At 34.6% G+C, this 15,213-nt stretch overlaps 1 protein-coding gene across 22 annotated transcripts in view; it reads right to left on the bottom strand.

The window, feature by feature from the left end:
- PARD3 (par-3 family cell polarity regulator) overlaps positions 1 to 15,213 on the bottom strand; it is a 668,338-nt gene that overhangs the window by 292,492 nt on the left and 360,633 nt on the right. For 21 of the 22 annotated variants that reach the window (XM_058681495.1, XM_058681510.1, XM_058681501.1 and 18 more), the window contains 2 exons: positions 6,408 to 6,499; positions 3,857 to 3,940 (listed from right to left, as the gene is read on the bottom strand). In XM_058681495.1, coding sequence (XP_058537478.1) covers positions 3,857 to 3,940; positions 6,408 to 6,499 — 176 coding nt within the window. The remainder of the gene's footprint in view (positions 1 to 3,856; positions 3,941 to 6,407; positions 6,500 to 15,213) is intronic. The other variant, XM_058681507.1, reaches the window with a different exon arrangement.

Here is a 15,213-nt window from a genome sequence, read left to right as displayed (position 1 = left end):
AAAAGCATAAGAGACTGAGAACAAACTGAGGGTTGATGGGGGGTGAGAGGGAGGGGAGGGTAGATGATGGGTATTGAAGAGGGCATCTTTTGGGATGAGCACTGGGTGTTGTATGGAAACCAATTTGACAATAAATTTCATATATTAAAAAAAAAGAAAAGAAAACAAACTGAGGGTTGTTGGGGGGGGTGGGCTAAATGGGCGAGGGCATTAAGGAGGGCATTTTTTGGGATGAGCACTGGCTGTTATATCTAAGTGATGAATCACTAAGTTCTATTCCTGCAATCATTATTACACTATATGTTAACTAACTTGGATGTAAATTTTAAAAAATAAAAATTAAGATAAAATAAAAGAAAGAATGTAAAAAAAAATTAAAAAAAAAACATTAAAAAAAATTTTTTTTAAATCCTATTAAGCATCTTATGCAACCACAACAGTATGAAAGCAGAAATCACCTTCAAGAAACAACTGGAAAAAAACAAAACACATAGAGACCACACAACAGGCTACTAAACAACCAATGGATTAACAATAACAACAAAAGAAGCAGCCAAAACCAAAATACCTGGAAACAAATAAAAATGAAAACACAACACTCTAGTCCATATTACCCAAAGCAACCTACAGATTCACTGCAATCCCTATCAAAATTTCAATGGCATTTTTCACAGAATTAAAATGAACAATCCTAAAATTCTTTTGGAAGCACACAAGAACCCAAATAGCCAAAACAATATTAAGAAAGAAGAACAAAGCTAGAGGCATGATGCTCCCTGATTTCAAACTATACTACAAAGCTATTGTGATTAGAACATTATGGTACTGGCACAAAACAGACACACAGATCAAGAAAACAAAACAGAGAGGTCAAAAATACATACATATTTATATGATCAATTAATTTATGAGGAAGGAGGCAAGAATATACAACAGGGAAAGGACAGTCTCTTTAACAAATGGCATGGGAAACCTGGATAGCTACTTGCAAATGAATGAAACTGGACTGCATCTTAAGGCATATGCAAAATAACTTAAAATGGATTAAAGATTTGAACATAAGACCTAACGCCATAAAAATCCAAGGAGAAAACATAGGTGATAACCACCTCGACATTGGTCTTAGTGATATTTTTTGGATTTGACTCCAAAGGCAAGAACAACAAAAGCAAAAATAAACAAATGAGAGTATAGCAAATGAACAAGTTTTTGCAAGTGAAGGAAATTGTCAACAAAATGAAAACGTACTGTGCTAAATAGGAGAGAATACTTGACATTCATATTTTACAAAAACAGCTAATATCCAATATATATATAGAACTCACCCAACTCCAAGGCAAAAAAATTAAAAATGGGCAGAAGATCTGAGTAGACATTTTTTCTACAGCCAAAACGCACATGAAAACATGCTCAACATCACTAATTATCAGGAAAATGCAAATTAAAACCACAATAAGATCATTTCACACCTTCCAGACTGACTAACCCCACCCCACACACATACACACACAAACACAAACACACAAAATAACAAGTATTGGTGAGGATGTGGAGAAAAGGAAACATTCATTCACTGTTGGTAGGAATTAGTGATACCACTATGGAAAACAGTACAGAGGTTTCTCAAGAAATTAAAAAAAGAACTACTGTACAATTCAGCAATTCTACTTCTGTGTATTTATCCAAAGAAAACAAAAAAACTAACTTGAAAAGATATGTGTACCCCTATGTTCATTGCAGCTTAATTTACAATAGCCAGGATATGGAAGCAACCTAAATGTCCATCTATAGATGAAGGGATAAATATGTGGTATGGGTATACAATGGAACACTACTCAGCCATTAAATAGAAGAAAAACTTGCCATTTGTGACAACATGGATGGAGCTTCAAGGTACTATGCTAAGTGAAATGAGTCAGACAAATACCCTATGATTTCACTTACACGTAGAATCTAAAACACAAAACAGATGAACAAAACAAAGCAAAACCCGACTCACAGATACAGAAGACCGATGGTTGCAAGAAGAGAGTGAGTTTTGGGGGTGGATAAAATGGGTGAAGGGCATCTAGAAGAACAGACTTCCAATTATAAAATAAATAAGTCATGGGAATATAAGTCATGGGGAATATAGACGATATTATTTATTAACTTTGTATGGTGACATATGGTAACTAGACTTATCATGGTGATCATTTCAGAATGTATATAAATGTCAAATCACTACGTTGAAACCTGAAACTAACATCAATTATACTTCAATAACAACAAAAAATGAAATACTGCTTCAAAGCTGGTATATACACAATTAAGTCCCATTTGTGAAAAGTTACATCCCACAGGAAGGTAAAGGTACACTAATATCAGGAAGCTATAATCCACACATTTTACCTTATGTTTTTTCTTTCTACTCGTAAAATAAATGAAAAAATTTAACTTTTGAGATCATTTAAAGTTGTATTCTTTAAAGGAAATAAAGGCAAAGTCCATTTTGAAAAAGAACTGTGTTTAAATGAAAGTGCCTTAAAGAAATTTCAATGCTTCTCTAGAGTTTAAAAATAAAGAGAAGGAGGAAAAAAGAGAAAGCAGTCAGAACCCTGTGAATATAACACAACCTCAAAATTCAAGGTGAAGTTCACAGCTTGTTATATAACACTAACTGTCAAGCCTCTTACTCCAGCAGAGTTCTTGGTAAATCAGTTTCAGCTTCCAGACATTCCATAAAGCCTGTGCTCTACCAACGAGATGAAATCTGGAGTCACCACAATTAGGACGGTGGTACAATACTCAATCAACAAACTTAAGTAAATAATTGAATCACACACTTATCACTGACATTCCATCTGTTTTTTACACCATGCTACATGCTTGCAATTCCCTGGCAACAGTGTGAACTACATCTCAAGTCACTGGTCTAAGGCCATCTGCCAGCTTTCCCCTTTCTTCTCCCAGTGTAAAGGAAGTTAAAAAATAAATAAATATAATCATAACAATAAAAGAAAGAATGAGAAGCCAAGTAGTTCATAAATAGATTTCACCAGGTAATTACTGGATGGGATTCAGGAGAGTGTGTAAGTAAACTTCAAGCACTTAACAGTTAACAGCTCCAGGGCAAGGATGCAATGCCCTTCACTTGTTGTTAACAGAGGCCCATCACCCTTAGTTGCAGTATCAATTCACAATTTAATAAACATATTAAAATAAAAATTTAATAAACCCAAGGATAGTTTTTTTCACAGAAAAAAAGGCAGAAGAAAAGAAACTCATACAACATTTGAAGTTTTTAAAGATACACATTCTATAAATTAATGAAGTCATTAGCCGTACAAAATTTGACATTTGAGTGTGCAGAGATTGAAAAAAGAAGGAGCCACAAGTCGCATAGTAGGAAATAAATCTATAGCTTATTTAACTTTCACAAATTTCAAACATAATCATAAAAATCTTTCAAGATTAAAGAACTAAAAAAATGAATTTAACATGAATCCTTCCCTAAGTTACCCAGATAATTTTTATTGGATAAATTTTTCCAGAAAACTGCTTTAAGTTCTCCCTTAATTTTGGAAATTCAGCTGGAGTTTCGACTCTGAAGTGTTTCACCAATGTACAGCAAAGTACAATGTTTGCAGGGATGCGTGATGACCAATAAAATTATTAGAATAATTTAAATGCTTGATTTCTTCATCAGCCTGAGTGCTTTCCATGATTATGATGTATACGTATGAAGTAGCGAGGGCCCCAAATGAAACTGTTCCTATTAAGCATATGCTAAGTCAACACCACTCTATATCTGAGCATAAATGAAGATAAAACACTCAACATTATGATTCAATTAAAAACCTCCAAGATACGTTACCTGCCGCCTCGAGCACTGAAAGGCACTACATGGATTCCCAGAGGCCCTCCATCGTTGGGGACTTGTACGAGCTTTACCATATCACTGTGAGACAATGATGAATGAGGGAGCATGAACATGTACTGTAAACAAACCAAAACCAAAACAAAACAAAACAAAAAAACTGCTACAACACAGACACACAACAACAAAAGAGAACAAAACGGAAATCCCACCAAGCACACACACATACATGTACACATTCTGGAATAGAAGCATGGTGATGAAAGCGACAATAAACACTACATACCTGAACACTAGCCTGATGGCATGCAGAGAGAGCAATCAGCAGAAATAACTACATTAAAATGACACAGAACCATTTCTCTCGGACCACACACTGTTCTATGTGTAATACAAGTACACATTTTGTAAGTCAGAACTCTAGATTTCCATGAAAAATTTTCCACCGCAGTATTTATTTCAAGGACAATATAGATTAAATGAGTAAAGGTGTTTTGGCTGCAGAGCACATTAAAATTTACAAAGTGCTCCTGCATATGTCACATTATTGCTCCTTCCAATAACTCAATGAGGTAAAAGCTTTTGCTTCTGTAGGTGACAGTCCACATGTGATCCAGCCATCTTTACATCCCACTGTTCCACCATTAATTCAGTCACCATTTCCTACTTCTCTAAGTGTAACTGCAACACCAGGTATGAAACTCCTTTCTCAAAGCCAACAGGTACCTGCTAAAAATCAAATAATTTTGGGGCGCCTGGGTGGCTCAGTCAGTTGGGCGACCAACTTCAGCTCAGGTCATGATCTCACGGTTTGTGAGTTTGAGCCCCGCATCAGGCTGTGTGCTGACAGCTCAGAGCCTGGAGCCTACTTCAGAGTCTGTGTCCCCTTCTCTCTCTGCCCTTCCCCAACTTGTGCTCTGTCTCTCTATGTCTCTCAAAAAATAAATAAATGTAAAAAAATTTTTTTTCTAATAAAAATCAAATAATTTTCATAAGTGTTTGTAATTGAGCTTTAAAGTCATGAAGAGATATAGAAGTAACATGAAGTTACTTCTATTACATAACTAAAGTACTTTACTATTAATATAATAAGCCAGAGTTTAATGAAAACTGGTTTAACTCAGAGAATGTAAATTTTCTAAACCTTTTATGAGATTTCACTTCCTTTATAGATTTTTCCATGTGTGTGTGTGTGCGTGTGTATGTGTAGTGCGCAGAAATCTAAGCAGGTCTTATCTGACAATTTCTGAAACTAGTATTTCAATTAAATATCTAGTTGAAGCAATGTGGACAACTATAAAGGAAATGCTAATTCTTCAATTATATTACTTAAATAAAAAATAAAGTTATGCTACATACTATTAATGTCCTGACTATATAATATAAAGACTAAAGAAAATTAAAGATAGTGATATCAAACAAATCAAAACAAAATTGAGAATACACGCATATATTTAATCACATACACTAATTAGGAAAAAATTAGAATCCTGCCATACTGCCAAAATATTTACTAATGTAATACTATTCAAGTGAATTTTTAATTTTTTATGTTTTCATAGAATTTCACATCTTAGATATTTAATATCATTTGAACATCTATTTAATGATTAGCTTGTCAATTGAGAATATAACTTATAAATTTATTTTATTCCACATTCTTTCTTAAAAGAACTAGGACATGGCAAGTCTTCTCAAATGTAACAGAGACTGCTGGTTGCTATCTGTCTAAACATAACCTGGTTCTCGAAACTGTTACTCTCACTGACGGCAGTTTTTTGAGAGCCTTCCCTTGAAACACCAAGAAAAGACAGAGTTAAGAGTTTAAATGTTGATATCTAGGCCCTTTCAACTTTTACCCAAAGTCAAAAAAAAATTTCAGAATGACTGCCCTCCCTGGTCTAAACTACCAAGGGAAGAAGTCCTAAAAACACCTTCCATTTAAACATGCCAATATTTAAGACAATTGTAAAGCTGAAATAATGTAAAGTTTTTCTTCTTCCTTTTATACCTAAAACCATGTTCAAGGTCCCTAACCTATGATTCGAATTTTTCAACAAATAGAGATTTCAACAAATCTCTCAAGAGACATTCGATTTTTCCAAATCAAAAAAATATATACTAACATGACTAATGCTTACATGATCCAACTGGTTTTTCAAGTAAAGTAGATCTACACATTTTGTTTTTAATTTAGCAAAGTTGAGGAACGAACAAATGACCAAAACAATGACATACAAAGCAATTTGAAAACAGTTACAGTGCTGTTAAGATGACATTGTCAATCAAATACTATTTTATATTATAATTTAATAGTATTTGCCAAGGCATGAAACTCAGGACAGAACATGTGAATTTCCATGCTATACTTCTTACATTAGATAATTAACTCAATAGATGAAAGATGCTCTTTGGAAAACAAACCAATGCAACGCATGGTTTTAACTAAGCACAAACATTCCGCATGCCATATGCTTTTGGAATACTTGCTGCTATCAGTGATGCTACATGTATATTACAAATTCGGTTAAAACCATCAGTAACTTACTCCAGGGAAAAGCTGGGTATATTCTCCAAACCGGTATCAGCATGTCCAACAGGTTCAACACGACTGTTGTCTTCTTCTGTCCCATCCTCATCCTAGAGACACACAGCACAAATAGAAGCACACTCTGTGTTACATTTACTTCCATAATGTGAAAGGAAATTGGATAAAACTGGAGTTTGATAGGCATTATGATCATGTTAACTGGGTCCTTCCTCCAGAGAGGATGACCTTTAATGATAAGATGGGTAGATGTATATGAAAAGCTGTCTTTTAAAGTAAGTTTCCTGAGTTAGCATACCCCAGGAAGTGGGCAAGACACAACTAAAATAAGAAAAGAACTTCTATTTATGTGAACTTTCTTAACATTTTCATTTCACTTTTTGGTGTATGTTTTTGGAAGTCATTATACATTACCACAATGTCATGTTAATAAATAAATGTATAGGATATAGGTAATACGTTTAACATTTTTACTAATCCAAACAGTTGAGACCATTAAGAACCTTAACAACTACCAAACGCTTCAAAGGTCCCCAGTTCCTACTAAACCAGATTTGTCAAAATGAGCATGCAGTATGTACAATCCTAGACTCAAATCCTTCATCCTCTGAAATTTCACATAAACTTACCGTAGGCCAAATGTCTGATTATGTACTTCTGTTATGAAGTACTAAGCCTAGAAAAAGGTACAAACAGCAAAATAATCAAACCACCACTTTTGTATTCTTCCTTTTAAAATGAAATATTATGTAAAAGTTATGGTCCCACATGTTGTAGAAATTGGGTAAGTACAAATGTACTACAAAACACGAATGTGGAATAAATGTGATGGCTCATAAAAATAAATGAACTGCCACTCATGGATATGCTTACTTTATAACCTTGGCCATTGTCTTTCAATTAAAGAGTTCACTAACAGTAGAGTTGGCTTTTCAGGATCATTTGAATAATGGTAAACATGCCTGACTGATATCAGTGGTCTTATTAATCAAATTAGTAACACTTGGAATCTCTAATCATAGTCACTAAGAGGCTTAGTGTGCTTTACCTTGGATCCACAGTGCCTGGTATCCAGTAGATACCCTAAATATTTTGCTAATAAAAACAAAATCATCCCTAGAAATCTCTGGGGTATTAAGTTTCAAAACACAAAATAATAAAATTTATTTAATCCATTTCTTGGAAGTTTATACATATAACTTATATATACATGTAATTTGTTAGTCTATCCTTTCTTCTACATATAAATTTGATAACAGTGATTTTCTATGTGAATTTATTAAACCACCTATATAGGAGTCCACCATTAAAGATAAATTTTATATTTTCAACCATGTACTTGAGAGACTCATAGAAATTTAAAGGCCATCAACAAAGACACCAATGGACAAAATGATAAGCCAAGGCCCTAGGTTCCACACACTGTTAAACAATATGTTAAATTCTTCAAGCACTATTAAGGCAACGCAGAGCAGTTGGTAATACCCAATTGACATTTCCTCTGAGAATCTGCCAAAATAAGAAGCTGGATGCACCGAATTTTTCTGTAAGTTGTGGATAGGTTCCATGTGTCCTCAGTGGTGGTGCACTGCATGAAACCAAAGTAGTTGAAGACTGATGATCCTATGTTTTAAGAGGCTCTAATACACACTTCTTAGTCATCTCTTAAGCACAAGCACACAATACATTTCAAAGGTTAACCAGCATCTTGAACCTGCCTACAAACCACACTTCACATGTAAACAAGAACTCCTACAAGGATGCTTTTCCATTGGCAATGAGGATAGGGAGGAGAATAAAGTGTTTATAAATTAGATGGAAAACATAAAAATAATCTTTCAAGTTAAAAACATTTTGTTTCAGGATCCATTAATAATTTACACACTATGAAATGCCACCATAATGTATAACCAGTGAAACACCTAGGTTGTACTATGAAACAGCCACATAAATGAAATGCCCCGAACTACAGTGATAAAACAGTAGCTGATAATTTACACATTCATTGTTCCCATAGTGGCCATTATCGGGCCCCCACGAGCATGTAGAATATTATTTCATGCAGCTGCATATGGTGTTCAGTTTAGATCACAACACTCACTGCCCTGAGGCTGAGCTGCTATTGCTGTGGGAACCACAACTTAAAATTTCCCAGCTTCGGGATGTGTAAATATCAGTTCCTGTATTGCTTTATTTTGTTGTTTTGTACTTTTAAAAAGCTGTGATTGAACATAGTTGCTTTTAGCATGAGTTATTTACTGAATTCCATTACAGACATAGAAAATGAAACTATTATTTATCCCAAATCAATATTAAAGGCCTAAAATAATAATTCAAACTACACAATGTTAAAAAATTTCCAGGTGAGAAAATACATTTCTTATCCTTTCCCTTCTCTCCATTTTATAGTAGAATGTAGCGGTTAAGAGCCAGGGTTCAAGAATCAAACAGATTTGGGTGTGAGTACTCATTTGCCAATTTTATATCCTTAGGCAATTTACATACCCCTTTTGTATTTCTATGTCTTCTTCTGTAAAACAGAAACAATAAAAACATCTTCTTCTTAGGACTATTGAGAGGGATAAGAGAATCCATAAAATAGCCATAACATGGTGCCTAACACATAGTAATTGCCCAATAAATGTTAGCTGTTATTGAAAAGAGAAATAAATAATATATGACATAAAACATACCTCAAATAAATGATTCAAGGCAGTGTTACACAACTATAATTTAAGAGTATATATTCACCTATTCATACCTTATACCTTACAAGTTAATATTAAACATACTACCTACTCAAATAGAAAATATATCATCCACATTTTAGAAACGTTCATAAAACCTGACATTTGTTGTGCTTTGCTATATACAAAGTACCTTCATTATAAAAGGTCTTTGAAATGAGAAAACATATGAAAAATATAAACAACTAAATGCAGTACACAATCAAATAAATGGCATGAGGAAGAAAGCATTATGGGTTAGGTTGAGGAAATTTGCAGAGAAAAAAACTAGATGTCAAGAACTGTGAAGAGTCTATGGTTTTGCCCTACTTGAAAGATCCTAACTTAGCCTGCATAGCTTCATGGATGCTAGCAGAAAAAACGAGACCCCTGGGTCAGAGACAGAGGGCAGTTCATTACAGCAGTAGTCAGAGTATCATCCTTCTATGCACTGGTTTCTCCAGTTGAAATTCTCACAAAGTGATGAGAAGAGAACCGGGGAACACTGGCACACACAGAAGGAACCTGAGCTTAGGGGACCCAAATACCTTACACAGGTAGTAATCATGTCTGCCCATTGCTCTGGAAGAGGACACTATACCTATCTACCAAGGCCGTCTGCTGTATAGACATCCTTAAAGGGAAAATCCAAGATAAAGGCCTCTCTCTGCTCTCAAGATATTCAAAAATGGAGGAGAACAATGGACAACACAATTTAAGCATTGCCAAATGGTACCATTTGTATGATTGCTAGCAAACCAAAAGTAGAAATATCATTAACAGATGCTCTATGATAATAATGCCTTCTTTTACAAATTTTTCTCATGTTTATTTATTTTTAAAGAGAGAGTGAGTGAGCGAGGGAGGAGTGGAGAGAGAGACGGAGAGACACATAAGCAGGTTCTGTACTGGGGCTCGATATCAGGAACCATAAGATCATGACATGAGCTGAGATCAAGTATCAGACGTTTAAACCAACTGACCCACCGAGACACCCCAACAATGCTTTTATAAAGTAACGTGAAATTCTACTCTATAATAAAGTCATACCTTTCACACTAAAAGAAAAAAATTTTTCAGTGAATTCTGTGTTCAACCAAACAACTAAAGAAAAATCAAGAATGAAATTTGAAACAAATGCAAAGTCTTTACTTCCGATGGACCCTTTCATAGGAAGCTATTTTTGGATGTGCACCAGAAAAATCCAAGAAATTCAATAAAGCAGTGGACAGAACTCAAGGAAAGCCCCAGCATAAGGCGAAAAGACAGCCCAGAGAAGCAGAAGCCAATTGTGATTAGAGCAAAAGGATAGAGAAGTCTGGAAAGTCAATCTGCATGAAAAAAATAAATTAATAATTGGTCTGATGTTTTTGAACATTTGGAGAATATTTTAACAGACCTGATGGAGAATGTGGGGGGAATTTTTCAGAAATATACAGATAAAATAAATTTTGAAAAGGTCAAAGCAGTGGACTCCAGGAACAACAAAGGAAAATGTGTAGGAAAGAATATTTCATCAGAGTACCTACTTACTTATGCAGTGAGCCACAAGTTACTATATAATGTGAGGCTCGCTATTACTTTAACTTAGATGATAGGGAGAAAATGGGGACATGGAAAGTAAAAGTGGCATAAAAGGAAAAACCATCTTCCACAGTGACAAGTCAACAGATGTTAATAACTGGTAACCAGGAAAAAGCAACATAAATATTTTATTTAGAAATATGGGAGTAAATACCTGAAAAAAATATCTGCATGAAATAGTCCCTCTGAGGAGATGGACTGGGAAAATCAGGAGGAGCAGAATAGAGAGTACTCATTTTTTCATTAGAAACCTTCCAGTATTGTTTATATATTTTTATTCTGACTACATATTTGAAATGCCCAAAGGACCTAAGGCAGGAAACCCAACGTTCCAGCAAGGCAGCATTCCACTTTCATCTTTGGGAGCAGCAGACCACAGGGCTATCCAGGGGCTATTCTTGTGGGTCCCCGGTCCACAGCTCAGGTTCAGGAAAGGACACACATCAGAGGATGGCAAGCATCACCCTGGCTTAAAAGCCTCACGCCTCACAAAAGCTGGTACCTCAAGACAACACCATGCGCAGAGCGGCTTGTCACATATTTACAGTTTTTTGAGTCCATGTGCAATTTACTAATCAGAGGTCACTTTTACCATAAAAAGATAGTTGATGGAAGCCTTTATCAGGTTTTCAGAAAAAGATGGCCCCCAAACCCCTAAAGTTTAAATTCTCATGCAGAAGAAGGGAAAGATTTTGTTAACCTTTTACCTACCATATTGTATTGACTAAGCAATTTTTTTAAAAGATGGAGGAGCTCTAGTCAAAGGAGAGAAAAGAATAAGAGAAAATGAATACTTGATAAGCTTGGCTGAGGAGAAAGAGTTTTAGCCCAGGTTTGAAATGTGTATTAGGCAAGTGAGGGATAAAGACATATGAATTTATTTGTTCCCTGCTTCTAGGAAAAATTAATTATCTTACTCTCTTCCATACTATGAATGATATAAAGGCCAAGCCTCACTTGAAAAAGCCTCAATACAACCAATGGACAACACACTCTGAAATCACAAGCACTCCCATGAACTATGTGTTTAAGAATACTAAATTTGGCTAAACTAATGATCTTTTTAATTTCAAAAATTATCTAGTTGTATTTCTTCCTTCTTGAGTATTAAATATCTTCTCCATAGTCACAGATTTAATATATATGTGTGTGTGTGTGTGTGTGTGTGTGTGTGTGTATTTTCTCCGAAAACTCAAGTAGATGTCATTGCAAAGAAGTAAAGGATTTGTAATTGGAACACTTAAAAATTGAATGGTGCATCCATTGACCACCACATAAAGTAAGAGCAGAAATTTTGTAACTGGTTGCTTATAAAGCAAGGAAATGAAAAGTACACTTTCTTCTTTACAGTAACATGATAAAACTTTATCTAGAAACCAATCACCTATATGCCTATATTTAAAGTCTAAGTTCCAAGGAATTAAAGATTTTGAATACATATGCCTACAATTTTAAAAAATAAGGTATCATTTTTAAAACATCTTATTAAAAGAACTAAAGTTATTTTGCCTCCTTAAATTTCCTGCACACCTATCTTTGATCTTTATATTTATGAAGCACAAAAGGAAATGAAAGTTCTGATGTTATCTTGTTAAACCAATTTACAATATTTTTCAAGTGTTTTTATTATTCTTAACAGTAAAATAATTTAATGGGCTCAATTATATTGCTACAAAAATGCTCAACTAAACAGTCATTTTCACACTTCTTCGAGTGTCTCTAAGACTTTCCAAACTTAATGAGAGTCATGTTAACTACTAATGAGCTACAGCACCCAAAAAAATATTTACTTGGATGTTCACAGCATGAACTAAATCACTTTTTTGGGGGGATCACATTTGGCAAAAAATAATTCCAAGGAGTATCTCTTTCCATGTCCCCTAAGTATCGCAAATACAATTCCAGAAGGCTTTTGTGTTAATGTTGCCACACTTGATTAATTGGTCAAATCACCAGGGAAAAGTAATTTCCCATCACATGTGGAAAACAATTGAAAACATCTGGGGGAGGGGGACTTCTCAACTGAAAATGATAAAGCTATGGCAACCTCCTAAACAAATAAAATCAGGAAATGGGTAATATAATTTTACTTCATGATCATTATATTCCACTTGAGTAAAAACATTTATGAAAAAAGCTAATTCAAATCCTTTAAGAATAGACAATGCTAGATAATAAGACCTTTTAAAATAAAAATATTTTTCTTGTACTTAGAGGGATATTAATAACCGTTCTACTTTTAAATGTAATACAGTTCATTATAACATAAACTGTACTCCACAGAACCCAGAGCTCAACACCAAATAACCGTGGGCTATATTAGGAATTACTCAGTACCTGTGATGTTAAATATTAAATGTGAGCTTCATCCCCTCAACAGGATTCCAAACATTCTCATCTCAAGTTAATACTGATCAAATGGAATGGCAAACATAGTATTTAACACAGCCCATGAAATTTTCATTTACCACAGAAATGAAACATTTCCTGTCTTGGAACATACACAACATGACTCCACACAACCCAAGGCAAAAGAAGAGTCTGTAAAAGAAGAACAGATGGTGCTGATTTATGAAAGCTATCTCACCACAGACAACAACAAAAAGTATGTATCTCTGCACCTGTTACATGCAAAGTGGAATCTCAAAATGAAGTTCCAAAATGGAAGTCTGCTTCTTGTATATTGTTAGAATTTCAGGGCATGGAGGAATCGTATTGGAAGACATCTGGTCCAATATCCAATCACACACTGGAATCTCTTCCTTCACTTTATTCTTCCTTTTTTCCTGTGCCCCCATGATAAGGAAGCCCTTATATATTACTCCTAAGCATCACTGAATTCAATAACTAATCCCACCTAGCATCACCTGACTCACTCCTATCCATGTTTATCCCAAACAGATGACCACTCAAGTATACGTCACCACTTCAGCAATACGGAAGCCACCGCACTATTTATAGTTCCCCCACCACACACTAATGGCCAAGCAGCCCATTGCGTGATAAGATTTTAATCAGCCTAATCAATCTGATTTCAAATAGAGCCTGCTTACCAGAATAACACAATTTGTTTTCTTTTGAACATTCCTGAAAAAATACTCTAATTTATGAATTGTTGAAACATAAGGACCTTTGTAATCTGACCATCTTGCCTTTCTAACAATAACATTCTAATCCTTATTGAGGTGACTTTTTTAAATGTTTTATTTTGGAGGTGCCTGGGTGGCTCAGTTGGTTAAGCATCCAACTCTTGGTTTCAGCTCAGCTCATGATCTCACAGTTCATGAGTTCAAGCCCTGCATCAGGCTCTGCACTGCCAGAGCTTGGGATTCTCTCCCTCACTCCCTCTCTCTCTGCCCACTCCTCTCAAAATACATAAATAAACTTTAAAAAAATAAAATAAAATGTTTTATTTTGGAAGTAAGTAATACCTGGGTAAATAAAAAAGACTTATCTTACTCATTGGCTATTAAAATACCATATTTTTAAAAAATATAACTAATTTCATTCAAAAAAATTTCTCTTTGGCTTAAAAATTATTTCCAAATTAATATCTGATTAAGATAGGAACTGAAATAATTATAAAATAAACTTTTGCTAGTGATGAGTGCAAATCACTTCTTGAAGAGGCAAAAAATACATTTTATAATGTCTAATAAAAAATAAAAATGATAATTGCTAATACATATCAAGGACCTATGATGTGCCCATTAGTAAAGAATCTACTTCTTTAGTCTTCAGTACAACCTCAGTTTAATCCTCAACATTGCCTTTAAGCATATTTCAATAAATAAAATATAAGGGATTTTTACAAATTATGTACAAAAACTTTTTTCCAAACATAAGCAAGCAACATGCCCACATAATAAGTCCCCAATGATATGTACACAGTGCAGTTTGGATAACAGACCTGTGTTGCTGACATGCAAACTATTTGCTAATAAGGTTCACTAAACACTGTATATGAGAGCACATCTAGAGATATACCGGACACACCCAGCACGTGCAGAGCTACAATGAACCACTGACCTGGGCAGGAGACCTGCCTCTGCCATGTCCTTATTCATGTCACCAAGCCCTGCTTTCCTAATCTGAATAAAGGAAATAATTTGGTCTGTCTCAGAAACTGCAATGGGCTCACAGAAATCACTACATGCAAAGCACCTTACATATAAAAATAACATTTTTGGAGAAAAAAGAATGAATTTTACTAAACATCTAAAACACAATACAATCCGCATATACACTCTTTCATTTAATCTTCACACCAAGGTAGGAATTTTCATTACGAGGAAATTAGGCCTAGAATAGATTTCAGATTTCCCTGCAGTGGGTGAGCTAAGATTTTGAAAATGAGATCTGTGATTCTTGAGTTTTGTCAAGGTTTTTCAATATATTTTACTCAAGGAAGAGTGACCTAAAACTCTTAAGTAATGCATGTGATCCTAGCCAACTAACTAGTTAGTGTCAGGGCCAGGATCTGTGAGAACAAAAAA

This window comes from Neofelis nebulosa, chromosome 8, assembly GCF_028018385.1.
Source record: "Neofelis nebulosa isolate mNeoNeb1 chromosome 8, mNeoNeb1.pri, whole genome shotgun sequence".
NCBI lineage: Eukaryota > Metazoa > Chordata > Mammalia > Carnivora > Felidae > Neofelis > Neofelis nebulosa.
Note: the sequence above shows the minus strand (reverse complement) of the source record. Positions and strands in the feature narration are given on the sequence as shown.